The sequence below is a fragment of the Amia ocellicauda genome, chromosome 12 (assembly GCF_036373705.1).
Source record: "Amia ocellicauda isolate fAmiCal2 chromosome 12, fAmiCal2.hap1, whole genome shotgun sequence".
Taxonomy (NCBI): Eukaryota; Metazoa; Chordata; class Actinopteri; order Amiiformes; family Amiidae; genus Amia; species Amia ocellicauda.
The window spans coordinates 26,074,575-26,095,322 of record NC_089861.1 but is presented as its reverse complement, the minus strand read 5'-3'; the positions used below and the strand labels follow the sequence as shown (position 1 = coordinate 26,095,322).

The 20,748-nt window shown below is 42.3% G+C and overlaps 1 protein-coding gene across 1 annotated transcript; it reads right to left on the bottom strand.

The window, feature by feature from the left end:
• Positions 1 to 45: 45 nt before the first annotated feature.
• On the bottom strand, positions 46 to 16,347 carry LOC136764748 (tripartite motif-containing protein 16-like). The gene is made up of 6 exons (XM_066719057.1): positions 15,749 to 16,347; positions 14,627 to 14,722; positions 14,255 to 14,488; positions 13,935 to 14,094; positions 5,986 to 6,045; positions 46 to 429 (listed from the first exon to the last, which is right to left on the bottom strand). The coding sequence occupies exons 1-6, from the start codon at positions 16,337 to 16,339 to the stop codon at positions 227 to 229; spliced, it is 1,344 nt and encodes a 447-aa protein (XP_066575154.1). The 5' UTR covers positions 16,340 to 16,347; the 3' UTR covers positions 46 to 226.
• Between the last annotated feature and the right edge of the window lie 4,401 nt (positions 16,348 to 20,748).

Genomic DNA, 20,748 nt, shown 5'->3' with positions numbered 1-20,748 from the left:
GAATAAATAAAGTATTTTAAAAATTGAATTGGGGTATCAGCTTTTATTGGGAATGAGATTCCTATAAAAACACCTCTGACACCGTAATGAATGGATCAGCTGTATTAATCGCTAAGTTTTGTGAGGTTGTAGGGTTTGTATTTCTGCAGTCGGTAAAGCGTCTATATTTGGATTACCATTAACATATAGTTATAGAGATTACAGGGAATACAAATGTAATGAGGGATTACAAATATAATGAAAATATACGATTCTGCCAGTAACAGCGAGTCCCAGACAGACCCTCTCTGCACAGCACTTGACACAGGCGGTCAAATCTCTCTGGGTGATCAGGATAGGACTGGGTGTCTCCACTCACTGTCACAGTCCTGCCCTGCTGTATCAGCTGTCTGTTCATTGTGTTGTGATCCAGTGTGACGTCACAGGAATCTGATTGGACAGGAGAGACAAGACAGGCAGGTAAAAAGACCAATCACTACACTGTAAAAATTGTCTGTGAAATTTACAATATTACAATATTAATTATTTAATTGTTAATCAGTTGTAAATGATAAAACACAGTGTCGGGGTTTTCATTACAGAATGATGTCATTTAGTACTATGTACAATGTCTTTTTCAGAGTAATAACGCTGTGTGTTGATGTCGCGCTGCGCTTTGCCTGTCCGCTCACTGAGCAGTGAAACAGCTCGGATTATCGCGCAGCCGCCATTGTGACGAAGTTGGCGGCTCGTTAGTGAGTTGCGCATGATGGCTGTAAAATCGTGATCTGTCCCACAGCTAAGAGCACAGTTTGTTTTCTTCACACTGGAGACACATGACCGTACAAGCATATGTTTGTGACCGAGGGTATATTTTGCCGTCATGATAATAATGCCGACGGGCCGGGGTTGATCGGATTGAGTTTCATGTTTAGCGCTCAGCTCTTCCGTTTGATCTTTCATGCTGAGTGTGTTTTGCAGTGACATCCGAGTCGAGTGAAGAAATCCAGCGATTTTGTTAGTTTGATCAAAGTGCAGTAAAACACTAGAGACGCGGAGGCTCGTGTGCTGCGCTGTAGAGCTCATAGGAACGAGCCCCATTGTTTCTCAATGTGTTGCGCCGCCTGCAAACGCACATCTTGTACTGACGCAGCTTTTAAAGCTCATTTCTATGGGCTCACAATGAGTCTGGACCCTGTTACTGCGAGAGCCTTGTGTGAGCCCCAATTTCACACAGTCAATGAACTTATATGCCACTTAAAAGAGCATGTAGTGGAGGGGCGACCTGTGGCATGTCCAGTAACAGGTTGTACAAATACGTTCACTGTGAAATCATCATTTACTGCTCATATGTCCAGGAAACACAGAGCATGTTCGGTTGATAAGTGACATTTACAGGGAAACCATTTCTCAGTCTTATACTGTCATTGCATGTGAAGATGCTTCCCAGAGCTCAAATGATGCAACAGCAAATGAACGCATTGAATTGCCACAGAATTGCAATGAGCCCTTTCTTATGAATGTATGTTTATTGTACCTAAAATTGCAAGGGCAGCTCCTTCTTCCAGTTTCAACAACACAGACGATCGTTGAAGAGATGCCAAATGTGCATGAGTTAGGAGAGGATTACATTTGAAGTAACTACAGTCACTTTTAAAAAATGACATGTGTCTAACAGATGATGTTGTCAGTAAAGTCTGTGATTGTGTACAGAATTCAGATCTGTTCTCTTTCTGTCATCAGGGACCACTGAGAACAACATATTCAAGAGCTCAGACATTCAAACAAATGTTGCATTACATAGAGCCTAAGAAAGTAACATTAGGAAATGATGAAAATATGACACAAAGGTTTGCATACTACATACCTGTGATAGAAACATTAAGTATCTTATTAGAATCAGAATTATGGAAGAATTCAGTGTCACAACCGTCTTGTGAAACAGACTCAGATGATTTTAGTGACATAAGTGATGGCAAAAAAGTCCAACCAGTTCTTCCCTGTGCCCAGGCTTTCAGGGCAAGCCATTCACAATTGCAATTTCTTAAGGTTCCTTCCTGTATTAATTGGTGACAAAGTGCAAAATCCAGAAGATGACGTGTGGCAGTTAACTCTCCATCTTAAAGATATTGTTGATATGATTTGTGAGCAAAAGATTTCATCAGCACAGGAAGCCTTTCTTGACATTCTAATCCAAGAATATTTGGAATCAAGAAAGTCTTTATTTACTGAGAGTCCACTAAAACAAAACATCATTTCTTGCGGCACTATGCGGCACCAATTTTTAAATTTGTTCCCTTGATTAGATTATGGACGATGTGTTTAGAAATTAAACACAGCCACTTAAAGAGATGTGCCAGGCATTTGAAAATCTTTAAAAACATCTGCCTAACTTAATCCGAAAGACATCAGATGTTTCAGCTGGGCCAGGATGCAGTCAGCTTCTGCAAGTCAAAGACCGTTTCACTTTTTACCCCAACCTTTACAGTGACACGATTAAAAATGCAGTGAGAGAGTTTAGCTTTTCAGAAATCAATACTAGTGTATCCACAGACATAGTGTACGAAGGTACATCATATAAAAAGGGTCATTTCCTTGTGTCAAAAAATGATGAGTCCATTGAGAACTTCTCATTATTGTAATTCAAAATGATGCCGTTGTGTATTTTGTGATGGAAATACATAAAGCTGACTATCATTCTGAATAACCATCTGTACTCTGTGACAAAACAGAGTCTTAACATTAAGGACTTGGTAGATTTTTATCCGTTACCATCGTACATTGTTAACGGGCATCAAGTAATTCTGCTGAAACACAGTGTGTTTTCGAAATGAAGAGGTCTTGGCCACAGTGGTGGAGAAAGCATACTACAAATGCTCATGTATGCTTAGTAAAAATGATAACATACAATTGGAAAAAGATTAAAGTAACTGCAGTTTTTTTACTTTTAGATGTACAGAAATAAAAAAAAAGTTTAAATCCCCTCACACATTACACTCACCTAAAGGATTATTAGGAACACCATACTAATACTGTGTTTGACCCCCTTTCGCCTTCAGAACTGCCTTAATTCTACGTGGCATTGATTCAACAAGGTGCTGAAAGCATTCTTTAGAAATGTTGGCTCATATTGATAGGATAGCATCTTGCAGTTGATGGAGATTAGTGGGATGCACATCCAGGGCACGAAGCTCCCGTTCCACCACATCCCAAAGATGCTCTATTGGGTTGAGATCTGGTGACTGTGGGAGCCAGTTTAGTACAGTGAACTCATTGTCATGTTCAAGAAACCAATTTGAAATGATTCGACCTTTGTGACATGGTGCATTATCCTGCTGGAAGTAGCCATCAGAGGATGGGTACATGGTGGTCATAAAGGGATGGACATGGTCAGAAACAATGCTCAGGTAGGCCGTGGCATTTAAACGATGCCCAATTGGCACTAAGGGGCCTAAAGTGTGCCAGGAAAACATCCCCCACACCATTACACCACCACCACCACCAGCCTGCACAGTGGTAACAAGGCATGATGGATCCATGTTCTCATTCTGTATACACCAAATTCTGACTCTACCATCTGAATGTCTCAACAGAAATCGAGACTCATCAGACCAGGCAACATTTTTCCAGTCTTCAACTGTCCAATTTTGGTGAGCTTGTGCAAATTGTAGCCTCTTTTTCCTATTTGTAGTGGAGATGAGTGGTACCCGGTGGGGTCTTCTGCTGTTGTAGCCCATCCGCCTCAAGGTTGTACGTGTTGTGGCTTCACAAATGCTTTGCTGCATACCTCGGTTGTAACGAGTGCTTATTTCAGTCAAAGTTGCTCTTCTATCAGCTTGAATCAGTCGGCCCATTCTCCTCTGACCTCTAGCATCAACAAGGCATTTTCGCCCACAGGACTGCCGCATACTGGATGTTTTTCCCTTTTCACACCATTCTTTGTAAACCCTAGAAATGGTTGTGCGTGAAAATCCCAGTAACTGAGCAGATTGTGAAATACTCAGACCGGCCTGTCTGGCACCAACAACCATGCCACGCTCAAAATTGCTTAAATCACCTTTCTTTCCCATTCAGACATTCAGTTTGGAGTTCAGGAGATTGTCTTGACCAGGACCACACCCCTAAATGCATTGAAGCAACTGCCATGTGATTGGTTGGTTAGATAATTGCATTAATGAGAAATTGAACAGGTGTTCCTAATAATCCTTTAGGTGAGTGTATATACTCAAAAGAAGAGGCTCCTCTTATCAGTGTTACTTCACTAAATGTCTAATTACTACTTACTTGATTCCAGAAATGACTGACTTGGAGAGAACATTTCTACGCACCGCCATCACTGAGGTCTTGCCTGACCTTTCAGAGGTGACAAAAGATATTTTAGAAGAGACCATGCAGTCCCTTTGCTATCAGCGCTGAGGCCAATTCAAGCCTGAAAAGTCCTTGCTGCTTGGAAGCACACGGAATGTGGATCTGAAGGGAAACGACTCTTGAACTACTTAAATACTGTTGGTGTGAACAAGAACAACAAGTTCCTACAGGCTGTAACAAACTTGGACACAGATTCTTGCTGCACAATGTTTTTTTTGTTACTGTAATACATGTTTTTATAATTTTGCTTGAATTATTTTTTTCTTTTTAGGTCGATCCTGCTTTTCTGCTAAACGGTTCATGCTGTGTGTGGATCGAAACATACTTGACAACATCCCCTCTTTCATTTCCACTCAGTGCATGATGTTTGGGAGCTATTAGTTATTGTGAAGTTATTGTTTCTGTTAATGAAGCTATTTTATTATTAATAAAGTCGCATGTTTTTCTTCTTCTGCTCCCATTTAAAAATCCAATTTATAGATTCCCCACTGTGTTTTTTTTTAGTAATGATGTGCCACACTCCCAGCTTGAAGATTTGTTTCAGCTCCTATGCTTAGTTCTTCAAGATTAAGAAGCAAGTACATTTTTCAGACTAAATTGTTACAGACGAGTTTGTATACAACTGTTCGATTTTTATTGCTCTTATATTTTCTGATTTGCATTCCTGTACCTCAATTTGAAGAGCTTATTTGTAGATATTGGTACATTTGTTCTATTGCTTCTAATAAGGAAATGCAGTAATCCTTAAAGGGTGTTAAATTTTTTTACTTTTATTGATAAAAAACTCTTAATTGTTCTTAACCGTTCTAAAAGAAAAGTCTTCCTCTTTCTTGCACTTTTTCTCCTATTTTTCTTAACTCTTTCTCTCGTGTTTCCTCCCATCTCTTTCCCTCCATCTTTCCTCTTTTAGTTCCAATAATATGATCAATTATCTGTCATATGCTCTCTATTGCATTGTTTGTGAATAAAGTACATATTACAAATTTGTATGTTGAGAAATGACTGATGTTTTTGTTCACTGCTTTGAGGTTAATAAATAAATAATTCAAAAGGCAATTTATTAGATTTTGAAGTCTTTCAGTACAGTATCTCTTAAGGCACATCTAGCTTTGCTTTTCAGTATTTAGATGCCTAATCTGTGTACACTGGGTTATATTTTCACAGCTGCCAGAATTGTTTTGTAAAAACTACGGATTTTCTTTTACAGTGTAGAGATCCCCACTAGAGTCCCTCCGCCCACAGCACAGAAAAACACTCACACTGGAGCCTCTGTCTGTCTCTGACCGTCTGTCTGTCACTATATCTGTCTGCCTGACTCTGCGTGTCTCTGTGCTTGTCAGTGTGTCTGTCCATCTGTCTCTGTGCAAGTGTCAGTGTGTGTGTCTGTATCCATGGCATCTGTTTCAGTTCCTGTGTGTGTGTGTGTGTGTGAGTGTATGTGTGTGTTAGCACTGTTGGGTGTATATTACTCTTGTGTTGCCATGTTTCGGTGTGTCTGTGGGATTGATTGTGTGTCAGTGTGTGTATTGTAGTGCAGGTGTGTCAGTGTGAGTGTGCGTCTCTGTTCTGTGCTGTCAGCTCATCTCTAAAGGAGTCGAGCATCTTTCAGTGGAGAGTTGCAGTGTGAAACAGACTCACATTGTAAAAACTCTGCTCGGGTCCTGGGCTCTGGATCCTGCAGACTGGAGTCCCTCTTCACTGGGGAGACAGACAGAGACACACAGAGAGAGAAGGACAACTGAGCCTTGTGGATGAATCCAGGACACAAACAGCCCTCCTTTCCTCATGAGTAGAGCCAGTGATTTCCAGCAATGAAAATAAAGACTTTTCGGATTTCTAAAGCTTTCAGTTTCTGAAATTTCAGAAATATATTTTAACAATAGTTATTGTGTTATGAGGCAATAAGTGACACTTACAAATTGTATAAGGCCAACTCGAAAGTACGTTTATTGTATTTACAGTCAAAGGAACTGATGTGTATGTAGACAAGTATTAACACTGTTTCATTGCAACACAAAAGCAATAAAAAATATTATACTTTTACATTTCAATAACGTTAGCAGCCTACATAACAATGTTTACAAACACTATTTAAATTGCATTTCTGAAAATGAAATGGAGCTGTTAACACCAACAACGCAATATTACAAAAAGCTATAGCAGTTCAATCCACTTCAACATAACCAAAAATGCCGGACAAATATTTATGTCAATATTTTAATATAAATGGACATTTTTACAACAGAATTGAACTCATTTGGGCACATCTTAATGCTTTCCATTGATGTACAGTAACACTGTAGTGTTAGCACTTGCCCACGTTTGGAGGAACTGCGTTCAGTATCAACTGATTTGCATGGTATCGCCAAAACAACTCGAGCAATCTGGCTTAATTTTGGCAAACACTTCTCCATGGTGCTTCAAAAAGTGGATATGGACATTTCATTGTTACTGGGAAGGTCCTTCACACTGTTCATGTAAACGGCCTGCTCCCCCTCACAGATCTCAGCAGTGGATACTCTGCTCACAGTCAGTGAAGTTGTGGGAGAGCACAGGAACTTAAAAATCCCAAAGCTGGCTGTTTCTCTGTTTGTACGTGTCCCTGCAGTTTCTCTGCACAATGTTTGAAAAGCTGCCGTTTCAGATCATCTGTCGCAATGCGGTCTTTGTTTTAAAATGTTGCCAGTAGATCAGATGCGATGCTGTGCACCTCTGTGGGCAATGTAGACGTTATTCAAATTGAAGTTATGTCTGAATAAGTGGCATTTATTCTGTTTGAATTAAATTTAAGTCTGCCACAAGTTAAATGTTTAGTTCCTCTAGGACGGCAGGTGCGTCCTGCACTTCAGTTTCCCTCAATGAACCCTTGCAGTTCTCCGCACGCTGGCAGCGATACTCCACAGCTTTAAAGCAGCTGCTCCACCTCGCTACAACGGGTACCGGTGCCAATGTGGGCTTTAATGCCATGGTCAATCAGGGAGTCTCTGAAATGAACGCGTCTGAGTGGGGCTTTGCAGAGCAACTTTTATTAGCGCACACGGACGGTCCACTTCTGTATACAATCTCAGAGTACATTTTGTTGTCTCAAATTTGCATAGCAGTTCATGCTAATCAAAAATAATTTTGCTTAGCAACACGAGTTGCTTGATTAGCAATTTGAATTGGTCTACCAATGATCAAAAGTGGTGTTTTTTTATTATTTTTTATTTTATTCTCATGACATATGATATGTGCATTCTTATCTACATTACTTTGCATGCATTTTAGACTGTGACATGTATTTTACAGATGTTTGCATTAATTGTTATTTAATGCTTGCATGTTGCAGGTGTGTGACTGTAGATCAGGGATGGGCAACTTTGACGGTGGTGAGGGCCAATACATTTGCATCCTTACTACCAGAGGGCCAGATTACAAACCCGCACTCTCATTAAGATAATGTTGTAATCCACCTTCCTCTACTTGGCTAATATAACTACTAATTAATTAAATAATCCAACATGTGATTATTGTTTTAGTTTTTATTATGAAAGCACACCAGTTGCCCAAAGCTTTACTTTTAGTTTAAATAAAAAAGCAGACCCATTATAGTTATGTCTGAATTATAACACAAAAGGAACAAAAGCTTACAAAAGCTTTAGTTTTAGTTTAAATAAAAAAGATAATCTGTCTCCCATCTTGGCTGGAATACATGGTTCTCATGATCAGTTTTTTACAATGATCAAGTAATTGTATCTTGGCTCCTCTACTGCTGGCTACAGTAGTTGTGCCAGGATTAAAAATGCTTTTAATATTATTATTAGCCTAATGCTTCTTGAGCTGCCGCCCTCTAGTGGTTGATTGTAGTAATTAACTGAGCTAGCAATTATTGCATTGAACTGCGTTTGTAGCTGCCTGTCTGCTGGGAGGATGAAGCACAACTCCGCCTCAATTAGGCTGAGTTGCCCTTCCCTGTTGTAGATAGCAGCCAGTCTCATGCTCATCCCTGTACCATAGTTATACCACCAAGTCTTCTATGCTTCTCCTGAGGTACTAGTGTAGTCAAGCCTTTCCAGAATCCGGCACAGTACTATCCATCTCTGCTCACAGACCCTGACTGCATTGCTTATTTATTAAGTAATGCTTTCATTCACCATTGCATAGGGACTGGTGTGTTAATACAAGTTTTAATCTCTATAGATGCATACCATTCAGAGTTGCCAAACGTCAGCCTCGAAACCTTAATGACTTGGAGAGGATCTGCAAAGAGAAGTGGGACAAAATCCCTCCTGAGATGTGTGCAAACCTGGTGGCCAACTACAAGAAACGTCTGACCTCTGTGATTGCCAACAAGGGTTTTGCCACCAAGTACTAAGTCGAAGGGGTCAAATACTTATTTCCCTCAGTAACATGCAAATCAATTTATAACTTTTTTGAAATGCGTTTTTCTGGATTTTTTTGCTGTTATTCTGTCTCTCACTGTTAAAATACACCTACCATTAAATTATAGACTGATCATTTCTTTGTCAGTGGGCAAACGTACAAAATCAGCAGGGGATCAAATACTTTTTTCCCTCACTGTATCTGTCTTGACTAATACAGTTATGCACTTGAAGAGACTTTCAATACAACTTCTTTATTTTAACCTTCTGAGGCCCTCCCATTTTTGCCTGATTTTACTGTTGTCATATTTTTACTGTAACTACAAGGGCTAGAGGCAAGTTTCTTATATGGAAACACTCAGCACAAAATGGAGATTCAGAAAATAACAAATAATTGTGTTTGTCCCACCAACGTTAATACAGAAATCAAAAAAGTGAAGAAAACAAAAAAAAATTATGGTCAATATAACACCTTTTTATTGCTCCAGGCAGACTTTTCAGTGGACATTGAAACCTCAAAGTCTTACAAACTTGAATAAAAAATAAAACTCAAATCTGACCTCCAGAACAGAAATTACAGCCATTTATATTAGACTACCAACAGCCGGAATAACTATATACAATTAAAGAAGAATACTAAACAGGGAAACAGAATTCCTTTTGGCTTTTGAATATTGTCACTTTAGGCCTCACATCGACACAGGCTGTTCTGTACTGTTGATGCAGTGACTCATCCCAGCCACCACGCTGCCATGGTGTTGTATTCTTGCACAGAGCACACTGTCAGTGGCTTTCATAGTGCTGTCAACAGACTCAGCATCTGTGATTTGTTTTTGAAGGGTGAGGTGCTTTTTTTGTGTGTCAGATTCAATTTTTCTACTTTGTATTTGTTTTTCTTGCTGTATGGCGTCTTTCTGCTGTGTGTGTGAATCGCGTCTACACTGTGCTCCCCTATGTGTGCTCTGTGCCTCTCACATATGGGCATGTCTGGTCATTGGAAAGTCACAGCCCTGCCCTGTATGAATGATAGACCCGCTGGCCGATGAGGGACAGGACTCGGGTAACAGGGCACGGAATGCGGTCCCTCTCTCCTCACACACGCGTTTCTTACAGGGCCGATATCTCAGCGCTGCTTATACGGAAATGGCGTAACTAGGTTCATTGGAAAGCTACAGACATGCGTAGACCTGAGTGACAGCATTGAGCACCTATGGAGACAGGATTAGAGTGATATGACGTAGACGCTCGTACCACCCCAGGGACGATTTGCAAAGGGCAGACCCCAGAGACTGCCATAGAGGATGCCAGCGTGAAAGCAAGTGTGAAGTTGTACCAACCTGCCATCACCCCCATGCGTTCTGACACAAAAATGGTACCATTACATGTACGTAGGTGGGTTGTACAGGCATTTTCGTTGCTTGTTTTGGGTTGGAAAAACGTATTTTAATGACTGGCACAGTCAGCGAATCTCCCAAGAAAATACATCGCAAATGGAGGTGAATTGACTCGCTTTTTGCGATGCGAACCATGACAAAATGTTTGCTGAATCTGTGCAGCACTCACTTAGCTGTAATATGTGCCCAGCACGTCAGTTAGTTAAAATCCCACTTAAACTGACTTTTGCATGTACTTTGCATTGTCCCTCACATATGGCACTACGCTTGACAGCTTGATGTCATGCTGTATGAGAGTCTTCATCACAGCTTGTGAGACTGTACAGTAGTTAACAGTAGGGTTGGCCGTGCATCGGCTCCGAAGCCCGGAGCCAGTTACAGGACCCAGAGCCGGAGCGGAGCTGGACCGTTTTTGTTAGTTGTGCACCGGAGCCAGAGCGGAGCTGGAGCAGGGCTCACTGGAACACTCCGGAGCCTGGAGCCGGAGCTGAGGTCATGGAGCTGGTCCACTCTTTCCCCCCTCCATTAAACTCACCCAGATATTAAGTCCAGTTTTCTTAAATTAACAAAATATATAACTTAATAGGTTTTGTTGTGTGTTGGGGGTTATAAAATAAGATCAGTTCTCACTCCACCTATTAGTACATAATACATTATTTTTAATTAATTGTAATTATATGACACCTTCACTTTCTCACTCCATTCCAGAAGTGATTATATAATCTCAGGGCATCTCTCATAAACCACTTGCAAAAGAAGTAAAGTCCATTTTAACTCTAAAGTTTTAAGTATTTACAAATGATTTTATCTGAACCAAATTCTCCATCTGCCTAAATTAACCTCATTTTATATCTGTCTGTTACCTGAAATGTCCTGAATAGCTTGTCCAAAAGTTGGTTGCCAGGGAGTTAAGGTCACATCCAGGAGTCATGCCCCCTGCACCTTGTTTGCCACTTTTGAGATACTGGACTCCTGGTGGTGGGGGGTTGCGAATAGATTACAGTACTTAAAATAACCGGACATCTTCCAAAAATACTGGATAGGGGGTCAAAGTACATACACTACATGGCCAAAAGTATGTGGACATCTGCTCGTCGAACATTTCATTCCAAAATCGGCATGAATATGGAGTTGGTCCCCCTTTGATGCAATAACAGCCTCCACTCTTCTGGAAAGGCTTTCAACTAGATGTTGGAACATTGTTGAGGGGATTTCAGCCACAAGAGCATCAGTGAGGTCGGGCACTGATGTTGGGCAATCAGCCCTGTCTCACAGTCAGCTTTTCCATTCATCCCAAACGTGGGATGGGGTTGAGGTGAGGGTTCTGTGCAGGCCAGTCAAGTTCTTCCACACCAATCTTAACAAACTATATCTGTAAGGATCTCACTTTGTGCATGGGTTGTAATGCTGAAACAGGAAAGGCCTTCCCCAAACTGTTGCCACACATTTAGAAGTGCAAAATCATCTAGAATGTCATTTTAGGCTGTAGCGTTAAGATCTCCCTTCAGTGGGACTAAGGGGCCGAGCCCTGAGACCATTATTCCTCCTCCAAACTTTACAGTTGGCACTATGCATTCGGGCAGGTAGTGTTCTCCTGGCATCTGCCAAACCCAGATTCCTCCATCAGACTGCCAGATGGTGAAGCGTGATTCATCACTCCAGAGATCGCATTTCCACTGGTGCCAGGTCAAATGGTTTCACCACTCCAGCCGACTTTTGGCATTGCACATGGAGATCTTAGGCTTGTGCGGCTGCTCGGCCATGGAAACCCATATCATGAAGCTCACAAAGAACAGTTATTCTGCTGACGTTGCTTCCAGAGGCAGTTTGGCCCTCAGAAGTGATTGTTGTAACCAACGATAGACAATTTTTATGCGGTACATGCATCAGCACTCAACAGTCCCGTTCTGTGAGCTTGTGTGGCCGACCACTTCGCGGCTCAGCTGTTGTTGCTCTTAGACATTTTCCTCTTAACAATAACAGCACTTACAGCTCACCAGGACAACTCTAGCAGGGCAGAAATTTGACAAACTGACTTGTTGGAAAGGTAGCATCCTGTGTGGCTTGATTTTAGAGTGGCTCTCAAAGGTATTTACACCTCTTGGTCTTTTCCACATGTCATTGTGTTACAACATGAAATTAGAATGGATTTAATCAGGACTTTTTCAGTACATTTTTGGTAGAGGCACCTTTTGCAGCAATTACAGCCATGAGTCTATGTGTATAAGTCTCTACCAGCTGTGCACATCTAGACACAGCATTTTTTGCCCATTCTTCTTTGCACAATTGCTCAAGCTCCATCAATTTGGATGGGGACCTTTGGTGAATAGTGATTTTCAACTCTCTCCACATTGAATTCTTGGATTTAAGTCTGGGCCACTCCAGGACATTGACCTTTTTGTTTTTTAGCCACTCCAGTGTGGCTTTGGCTGTGTGTTTGGAGTCATTGCCCTGCTGGAAGATTAATCTTCTCCCAAATCCCAGATCTCTTGCAGACTTCAGCAGGTTTTCTTCCAGGATTTCTCTGTACTTTGCTGCATCCATTTTGCGTGATGCTGCCACCACCATGCTTCATGGTAGGGATGGTGTTCTCGGGATGATGTGCGGTGTTAGGCTTGCACCAAATGTAGCGCTTAGCGTTGAGGCTAAAAGCTCTCTTTTGGTCTCATCAGACCATAGAATCTTCCTCTACTTGGTCTTAGAGTCTCCCACATGCCTTCTGGCAAAGTGTAGCCGAGATTTGATATAGTTTTTATAAACAATGGCTTTTGTTTTGCAACTCTCCCAAAAAGGCCACTTTTGTGAAGCACCGGGCTATTGTTGCAGTATGCACAGTGTCTCCTTTAGAGTTGCCATTGGTCTCTTGGTGGCCTCCCTGCCTGATCTAGGCAGATTCACAGTTGTGCCATATTCTCTCCATTTCTTAATAATGCACTTTACTGTGCTCTGGAGGATATTCCGTGCCTTGGAAATGTTTTTATATCCTACCCCTGATTGGTGCTTTTGAAGAACCTTATTCCGCATTGATTTGAAGTTTTAGATTATGTTTTTGTTAGGAATTGTACTAACCAACTGTTGGACCTCCCAGAGACAGGTGTATTTAACCTGAAATCATGTGACACACCTTAATTGGTGGATTATGTGACTGTGGAGACAATTGGTTTCACCACAGCTTAATTAGGTGTGTCATAGCAAAGGGGGTGATTACTTATGCATTCAAGGATTGTATTTGCAATTCATTTAGAAGAATTTTTAGATTATATTTTTCACTTTTTCTGTGTTGATCAGTGGCCAAAACTCCTGATTTAAATCCATTCTGATATCATGTTGTAAAACAATGACATGTGGAAAAGTCCAAGGGGGGTGAATACTTTTGAGAGGCACTGTATATGCCTGTCAGCAGTGGGTGTGGCTGAAATAGGCAAATCCACTAATTAGAAGGGGTGTGGACATACATTTGGCCATGTAGTGTACAAATACCAGACAGTCCGCTAAAATACTGGCTGGATGGCAACCCTAATTGCCACAGACATCTTTACAATGTTCTACTTTTTCATGTTTGAATGGTTAAACAGATGTTTGTTAGTAATATTTTGGTTTTGTTAAACAGTTATTTTCATAAAAGTAAAAAAAAAAAATCATTATAAATAATGATCGCATCCTAGTTTGCACTGTTTTTTGTGGCTCCGGAGCCAGAAATCTCTCACACAAGAGCTACTCTCATAAACCTCCTGCCTCTCTGTCAGCTTGGGCTCAGGTCCCTCCAGAGCTGGACATGTCAGTGATGTCAGCTGCTCCCTGGACACCTGTGACAATGTGTTTCTCGACCAACCTATCTGTGAGATCTTGACCAGTTCCCCCTGGCAGACGTCCTCCAGTCGCTCCTTCAGTTCAGTGACAGCTTTCCCCACAGCCTCAAGAGAGAAGAGTGGACTGACAGTGATGTTGGGCGAGTCTGCAGCTCCAGGAGGGGCACAGAGAGACTGGCATTTCTACAGCAGAGAGAGAGAGAGAGAGAGAGAGAGAGAAGGAGGGCAGAGTGAACATTGTGCAGCAGATTCCAGGGGAAAAACCAGGAGCGGCTCCATTGGAGAGCTCTGTGTGAAAGATGCCCCTTCTGTCCTGCAGATTGTCCCAGAGCAGCGACGTTACCTGGAGGAAGTGGACGTGATCCTCTGTGAGGGAGAGCTGCTTCAGATCAGCGTCTCTCGTCCTCAGCTCAGCAATCTCCTGCTCCAGTCTCTCTATGAGCCCCTCAGCCTGACTCACTGCAGCCGTCTCCTGAGCTCTGATCATCTGTGTGACCTCACAGCGCCTTCTATCAATGGAGCGGATCAGCTCAGTGAAGATCCTCTCACTGTCCTGCACTGCTGTCTGTGCAGAGCTCTGAGTGAGAGACACACAGGGGTTATTACAGAGGGACAGCACTGACAGTGGACTGCACCTCAGTATATATACTCCAGAGGATTGCTGCGGGGGTGTCAGTGTGTGTTAATGTCAGCTCCTCCTCTGGTCAGTTCCCACCTTGAGTGACTCCACAGCCTGTCTCAGTGTCTTCAGCTCCTTCTCTCTCTGCTCGAGTCTCTGCTGGTATTGTCCTCGTGTTTTCCCCAGCTGCTTCTGTGGACAGAGACACAGCATCATTCCTAAAGAGGCTTTTCCCAACCTTAATGAACAAATCTATACTATACAATGCAATGGTATAGCACTAAGTTAGCAATATATATATATATATATATATATATATATAAATGCAGCATATTAAGGGTTAAAGAATCCAATGCCATATTTAGTTATTTATATATGGGAGTAAATTAGTTACAAAATACAATATCATATTACAAATCTGGAAATAACATACATAAACAAACAAATTAACAAATACATAAATTAAGTAAGTTAATCACCAAATAGATGTAATCCTGTATGAAGAAATCATTAGAAACAAACTGATGAGTAAAAAGTGAACTTTCCTAAGAGACAGATGGGACTCAGCATTAAACATAATGACTGGGAGTAGCACTCGCTTGCAGGCAGGTTGGGGACCAGGGCCCTGTTCCTCGTAGCTGGCTAACCATGTGAGCCAGCTAACTTTGAGGATAAATCGACAGAAGTCTGGCTTTTCCATCCTCGAAGCAAACAAAGTCCAGCTGAGTAAGTTACTGTAGCAACACATTCTTAAACGTAAACCTGCTCCAGCGTAAATATAATTTGCATCATTCACGTTTTCCTATTTGAGCGCTATAGATTCAGTCGGCAAGCTAAAATATACCTAATAAATTTACTTGAGCTGTACATTACCAAACCACGCGGCTCCTCTGTGCTTTGATAGTAACACAGACTATATGCACAGGGCTGTGCTTTATTGCTAGTGGCACGTTCCTATACTCAGTTCAAAATATTGGCAACCCTGCTGCTACAAGGTTATATGCAATTTAGTGAATAGGTAATCCTATTGTTATTTTACTACAGGCTACATTATTATGCTGAGAACCACAAAGTAATTGGTGCTCTACAGTCAAATCCACATCCAGGCACCTCAGGACCAAATGAGGCAGATTTTGTGGACAGGAAATCATTTCACAGCATTAATGTACAGGTGCTTATGATGTCAGAGAGCTCCCAGTACAGAGTCACAGTCCTCACCTGTTTCTCAGCCCTTTCTGCTGCAGCGGAGACTGTATCGTGGCTTTTATGATCATCCATTACACACAGCAAACAGATACACTTCTGATCAGTGCGGCAATAGACCTCCAGCAGTTTCTGATGATTAGGACAGAGAACATCGTCCAGACGCCCGGTGGCATCAACCAGCTTGTGCTTCTTCAGTGGAGCCACTTCATAGTGAGGCTGGAGGTGAGACTGACAGTAAGAGGCCAGACACACCAGACAGGATTTCACAGCTCTCGTCTTTTCTTCAGTGCAGAAATCACACAACACATCTCCAGGTCCAGTAGGACTGTGAACAGGTGGAGGAGGAGTGGTATTTAGCCCTGACTTCTTCAGTCTGTCCACCACTTCAGTCAGCATGATGTTTCTGTGCAGTACAGGCCTGCGGGTGAAGGTCTCTCTGCACTGGGGGCAGCTGTAGATACCGATGTTATCATCCTGGTCCCAGCAGCTCTTAATACAGCCCAGACAGTAACTGTGTCCACAGGGAATAGTCACTGGATCCTTCAGTGTGTCCAGACACACTGAGCAGCTGATCTGGTCCTGGAAAACTCCAGCTTCTGCCATTTCACTGAGAGACTGAGAGGCAGAGAGACACAGTTCCAGTCAGGCTGTTTCAGCAGAAACGAAAGTTATCCAGCAAACCCAACAGCATTGTGGCAACAGTATAATGAAGTTACCACACAACAATACGCCATTGTGGAAACATTGTGAATCTTAGAAAGAGGTAGTATCCAATAGCAGTACAGTCTTTTATTAAGACATTGCTGCTAACCACACAGTAAATGATGAACACATTGACATCTTTTGGAGACTTTAAGCAATGTACCACAAAATGGTGGTGATGGTCAGAATTGTGAAGCTGAGGGGAATGATAATGGGGTTAGTCAAGAGGTCAGAGATGGTCAACATATTAACAATGAGGATGTTGAGGTTCGGGGGGGAACGATAGACCAAATGCTAATAGGGGTCTGAGAGAATGTCGATAGCCATAATGTTGATAATAATAATGACAGAGGTTCAGAGATCATAGAATTTCAAAATTATACACAATTATTCAACAGTGACAACTATGTAAAGATATGTATTACTAAATGTTCTAAATGTGAGACCTTTAACAGACAAGTGTACAAACAGAGATGTTTTATTATAGATCTATCACGGGAGCAGGGACTATCAGATGACTGGGGCCAAAGCAGTTCTACTCTTATAAGTGCATCGACTGCTGATGCTCTGCCAAACCCCCTAATTTATATCCTGACTCTGTGTGACTACAGAGCAGGTCCAACCCCCCTGCTGGAAACTCACCTATCCCCATGCAATCACCCTACATGAAAATTCCTCAACAACCAAGAATACAAGAACACGGATCAGGTGAAGTACAATGAGTTCAGGCAATCGCACAGCTGTACTGACACGCAGACTGGGGAGATTGCAACCATAGGACAGGGCAGACCAAGGACAGGACCTTCAAAAAAGCAGGAAGACCCATACTATGGCAAGCCAAATTATCATTTAGATTTATCTCGAAATGCATTTCATGCCATCTTTAAAAAATGAGATATTATTATTATTATTTCTTGGCAGACGCCCTTATCCAGGACGACTTACAAAACATAAGCGCAGTACAATGTGCAAGAAATACAGTGCAGTTCAATACATTACAAATTCCAATTTACATAATACAGTGCAATTCAAAGCATAATACATTTTACAAATTCAATTTACACAAGTGTATACAATATGAGGTCTTACTTCCTGGATTGTAAAAGCCGAGTGCAGACAAGATGTTAGGTCACAGTCAAGGGCCAAGGGAAAGGGAGCAAAGGGGAAATCAAAATAACAATACGAGTACTAGTAACACAAGGCAAGTAGTATGATAAAACATTGTAAAGTGCTATCTTACAGTAGAGTAAATGACTAAATTACAAGTACTGTCTGAAAATATGTGTTTTGAGTAAGCGCCGGAAGGAGGTCAGGGACTCTGTTGTTTTGGGATGAGAAGGAGCGGCTCTGGAGGAAGGAGAGTGGAGAGGAGGTAGAGTTAGTCTTCTGGCACTGGAGGAGCACAGTGGTCTGGAGGGGATGTATGGGGAGACGAGGGACTGAAGGTAGCTTGGTGCAGTGTGGTTGAGACAGCGGTAGGTGAGGCTCAGTGTCTTGAACTGAATGCGTGCCGGTATCGGGAGCCAGTGGAGGGAGCGGAGCAGTGGAGTAGCGTGTGCGAATCGTGGCAGAGAGAATACCAGATGAGCTGCAGAGTTCTGGATGAGCTGGAGCGGCGGGTAGTAGTTGCAGGCAGGCCGGCCAGGAGGGAAATGCAGTAGTCCAGGCGGGAGAGGACCAGTGACTGGACGAGCAGCTGAGTCGAGTAGGTGTTGAGGAAGGGATGGATTCGGCGTATGTTGCTCAGGAAGAATCTGCAGGTGCGTGTCAGCGTGGTGATGTGCTGGGTGTAGGAGAGCGCAGGATCGAGGGTGACTCCTAGGTTCTTAGCGGAAGAAGAAGGAGAGAGTGTCACAGATTCCAAGGGGATTGAGATGGAGAGATCAGCAGAAGGTGAGGAAGAGGGGGAAGGAAGAGGAGATCTGATTTGGAGAGGTTGAGCTTGAGGTGGTGCAAGTGCATCCAGGCAGAGATAGCAGACAAGCAGGAAGAGATGCGAGAGGGGATGAAAGATGCCATCATCTGCATAGAAGTGGTAGTAGAAACGATGGGATGCGATGAGGGGGCCCAGGGAGTGAGTGTAGAGAGAGAACAGGAGCGGGCCCAGGACGGAGCCTTGGGGTACACCTGTGAGGAGTGCTTGGGGGGTGGATGAGGAACCTCGCCATGTCACTTGATAGGTCCGGTCATTGAGGTAGGAGGAGAACCAGGGGAGAGCAGTTCCAGAGATTCCAAGATCAGCGAGGCAGGAGAGGAGGATGGAGTGATCGACAGTGTCAAATGCTGCGGAGAGATCGAGGAGGATGAGGACTGAGGAGAGGGTGGCCGCCCAAGCACAGCTGAGGGAGTCAGTGACTGCCAGGTGTGGAAGCTGGATTGCAGAGGATCCAGGAGTAAGTTAGTGAGATATCTGCAATCCATTTAAAAATATCTAAATATCTTATGTGAAAATTTTTAGATGAGAGGGTTCAGTACTCTGCCATGGCTGTCAACAGCATGACACAAGTAGTCTGCTTTATCTGTGATTAGATCAGTGAATAACCACTTCCTCTATAAAAGGAAGCAGGAAACCAACCGATATGTGCATTCCTGGCAGGGGTAGCAAGGTGCAGAGAAGGGAGAAGGGAGAAGGGTTCACTGGCTTGAGACCCTTTTTCTGGATCATTCTCCCTCTTGAACCCCGTACTGTCTAATAACCTCCCACTGGTAACAAACTTTGATTATGACCCTGCCTTATCCCTTTGTACTTCAGTCTGCCCGGTGTTCAGCTCTGCCGACTCGGCAGTTACAGTTATTATTATTAGTGGTTTGTTAGATAGGGACTGTTTAAGTTTAGTTAGCTCTCAAACAGAGCTAGGTTTTGTTTTGCTTGTTTTGATACTGTGCCTGCCATTGAGGGAAGCAATAAAACCAGAGCGAGGCTGAAGAGCCATTATTAATGTTTTATATAAACTGTATTATGTTTTATATTAATAATAATATGCAGACCAAGCAAAGTAAATGTATTATGGTAGCTACAACCATTTTGCAAGTTGTTCAGGGCATACCCTCTAGACATTCCTGTCAATAATAGAAAAGATCAAACTGCAGAGAGAGAGAGGGCCCACAGTTGTTTGTTAAAAGTCTGTGGACTTAATCTTTTCTCCAGATAGGCAGTAACTGTTTTTGTTAATGAGTGATTGTCAGTTGTTAAATAAGTTCCATGGGATCGGACCTTTCCTAGTATATCAAAGGAAGACATCTGAATAAATGTAGATATACAGAGGCAGAAGAAGGGGTCAAAATGCGATCAAGGTGCTGAATGGGGAGCATCTCGAGAACGGAGAGACATTTAGAATGGAATGGACTGATATTTAATGATGGAGTAAAGCAGAATGAGTGTTGTGGAGGGGTGTAGGGAATAAAACTGAAGCTGGTGAAATTCAACCCTGGTAATATTCCATAGTTGATTATTCGATTTCTTAGTAGAAACCCTTACCCTTGACTTACAAGTGTTACCACATCACATTATTTTTACATTTGTACACTTTTATAGAGCTGGGCATTTATTGGAGCAATCTATGGTAAAGTACCTTGCTCAAGCATACAACAGCAGTGTCCCCATGTGGGGATTAAGCCCACAACCCTCAACCTTCCACTCCTAACCACTATTCCACACCACCACCATAGTTAAGTCTTCTCCTCAAATGTTATTGGGTATTGTCCTAATTCACACAGATGGCTGAGCGATAACAAAAGGTTGTCGAGGAGACAATTTTCTTACCATCTTGTATCAATAGCATATGTGATGCAGGGGGGTTTCCCCCGAGGGACAAGCGGGACCCCCAATTTAATCCCACACAAAGCAACCTTCATAGGACTCCTGACTATGCCACTCCCCTTTTTTATTACAGTGAGGAGGGGAGAGCCTCACGTCACTCCTTACTCTTTCCCCCCACACAGGTTCTACCCCCAAGGCATCCCAGAAGGCCACCATGGACAACAGCAAGTCTCAAGGCAAACATTTTATTTACAATTTCAATCATAGGCATGAATCTTAATCAAAAAGCAATAAAATCCATTCTAAAATAATCCTAAAAGACTAAACACTTTACACTGCTTACTGTAAAAAAAAAAAATTAAGTTAAGTATCTACAATATCTAAAAACCTAGCTTCCTCAGTGACACGATAGGGGACAGTTACATAGCAGCATACAAAAACAGTTATATAGCAGAACACAAAGTCCACAAGTCCCCACACAATCCTCTTGCTTCTATTGCACAGATCCATATGGCACAGTGTCAACTTCCCCACGGGGACAGGAGTTCAG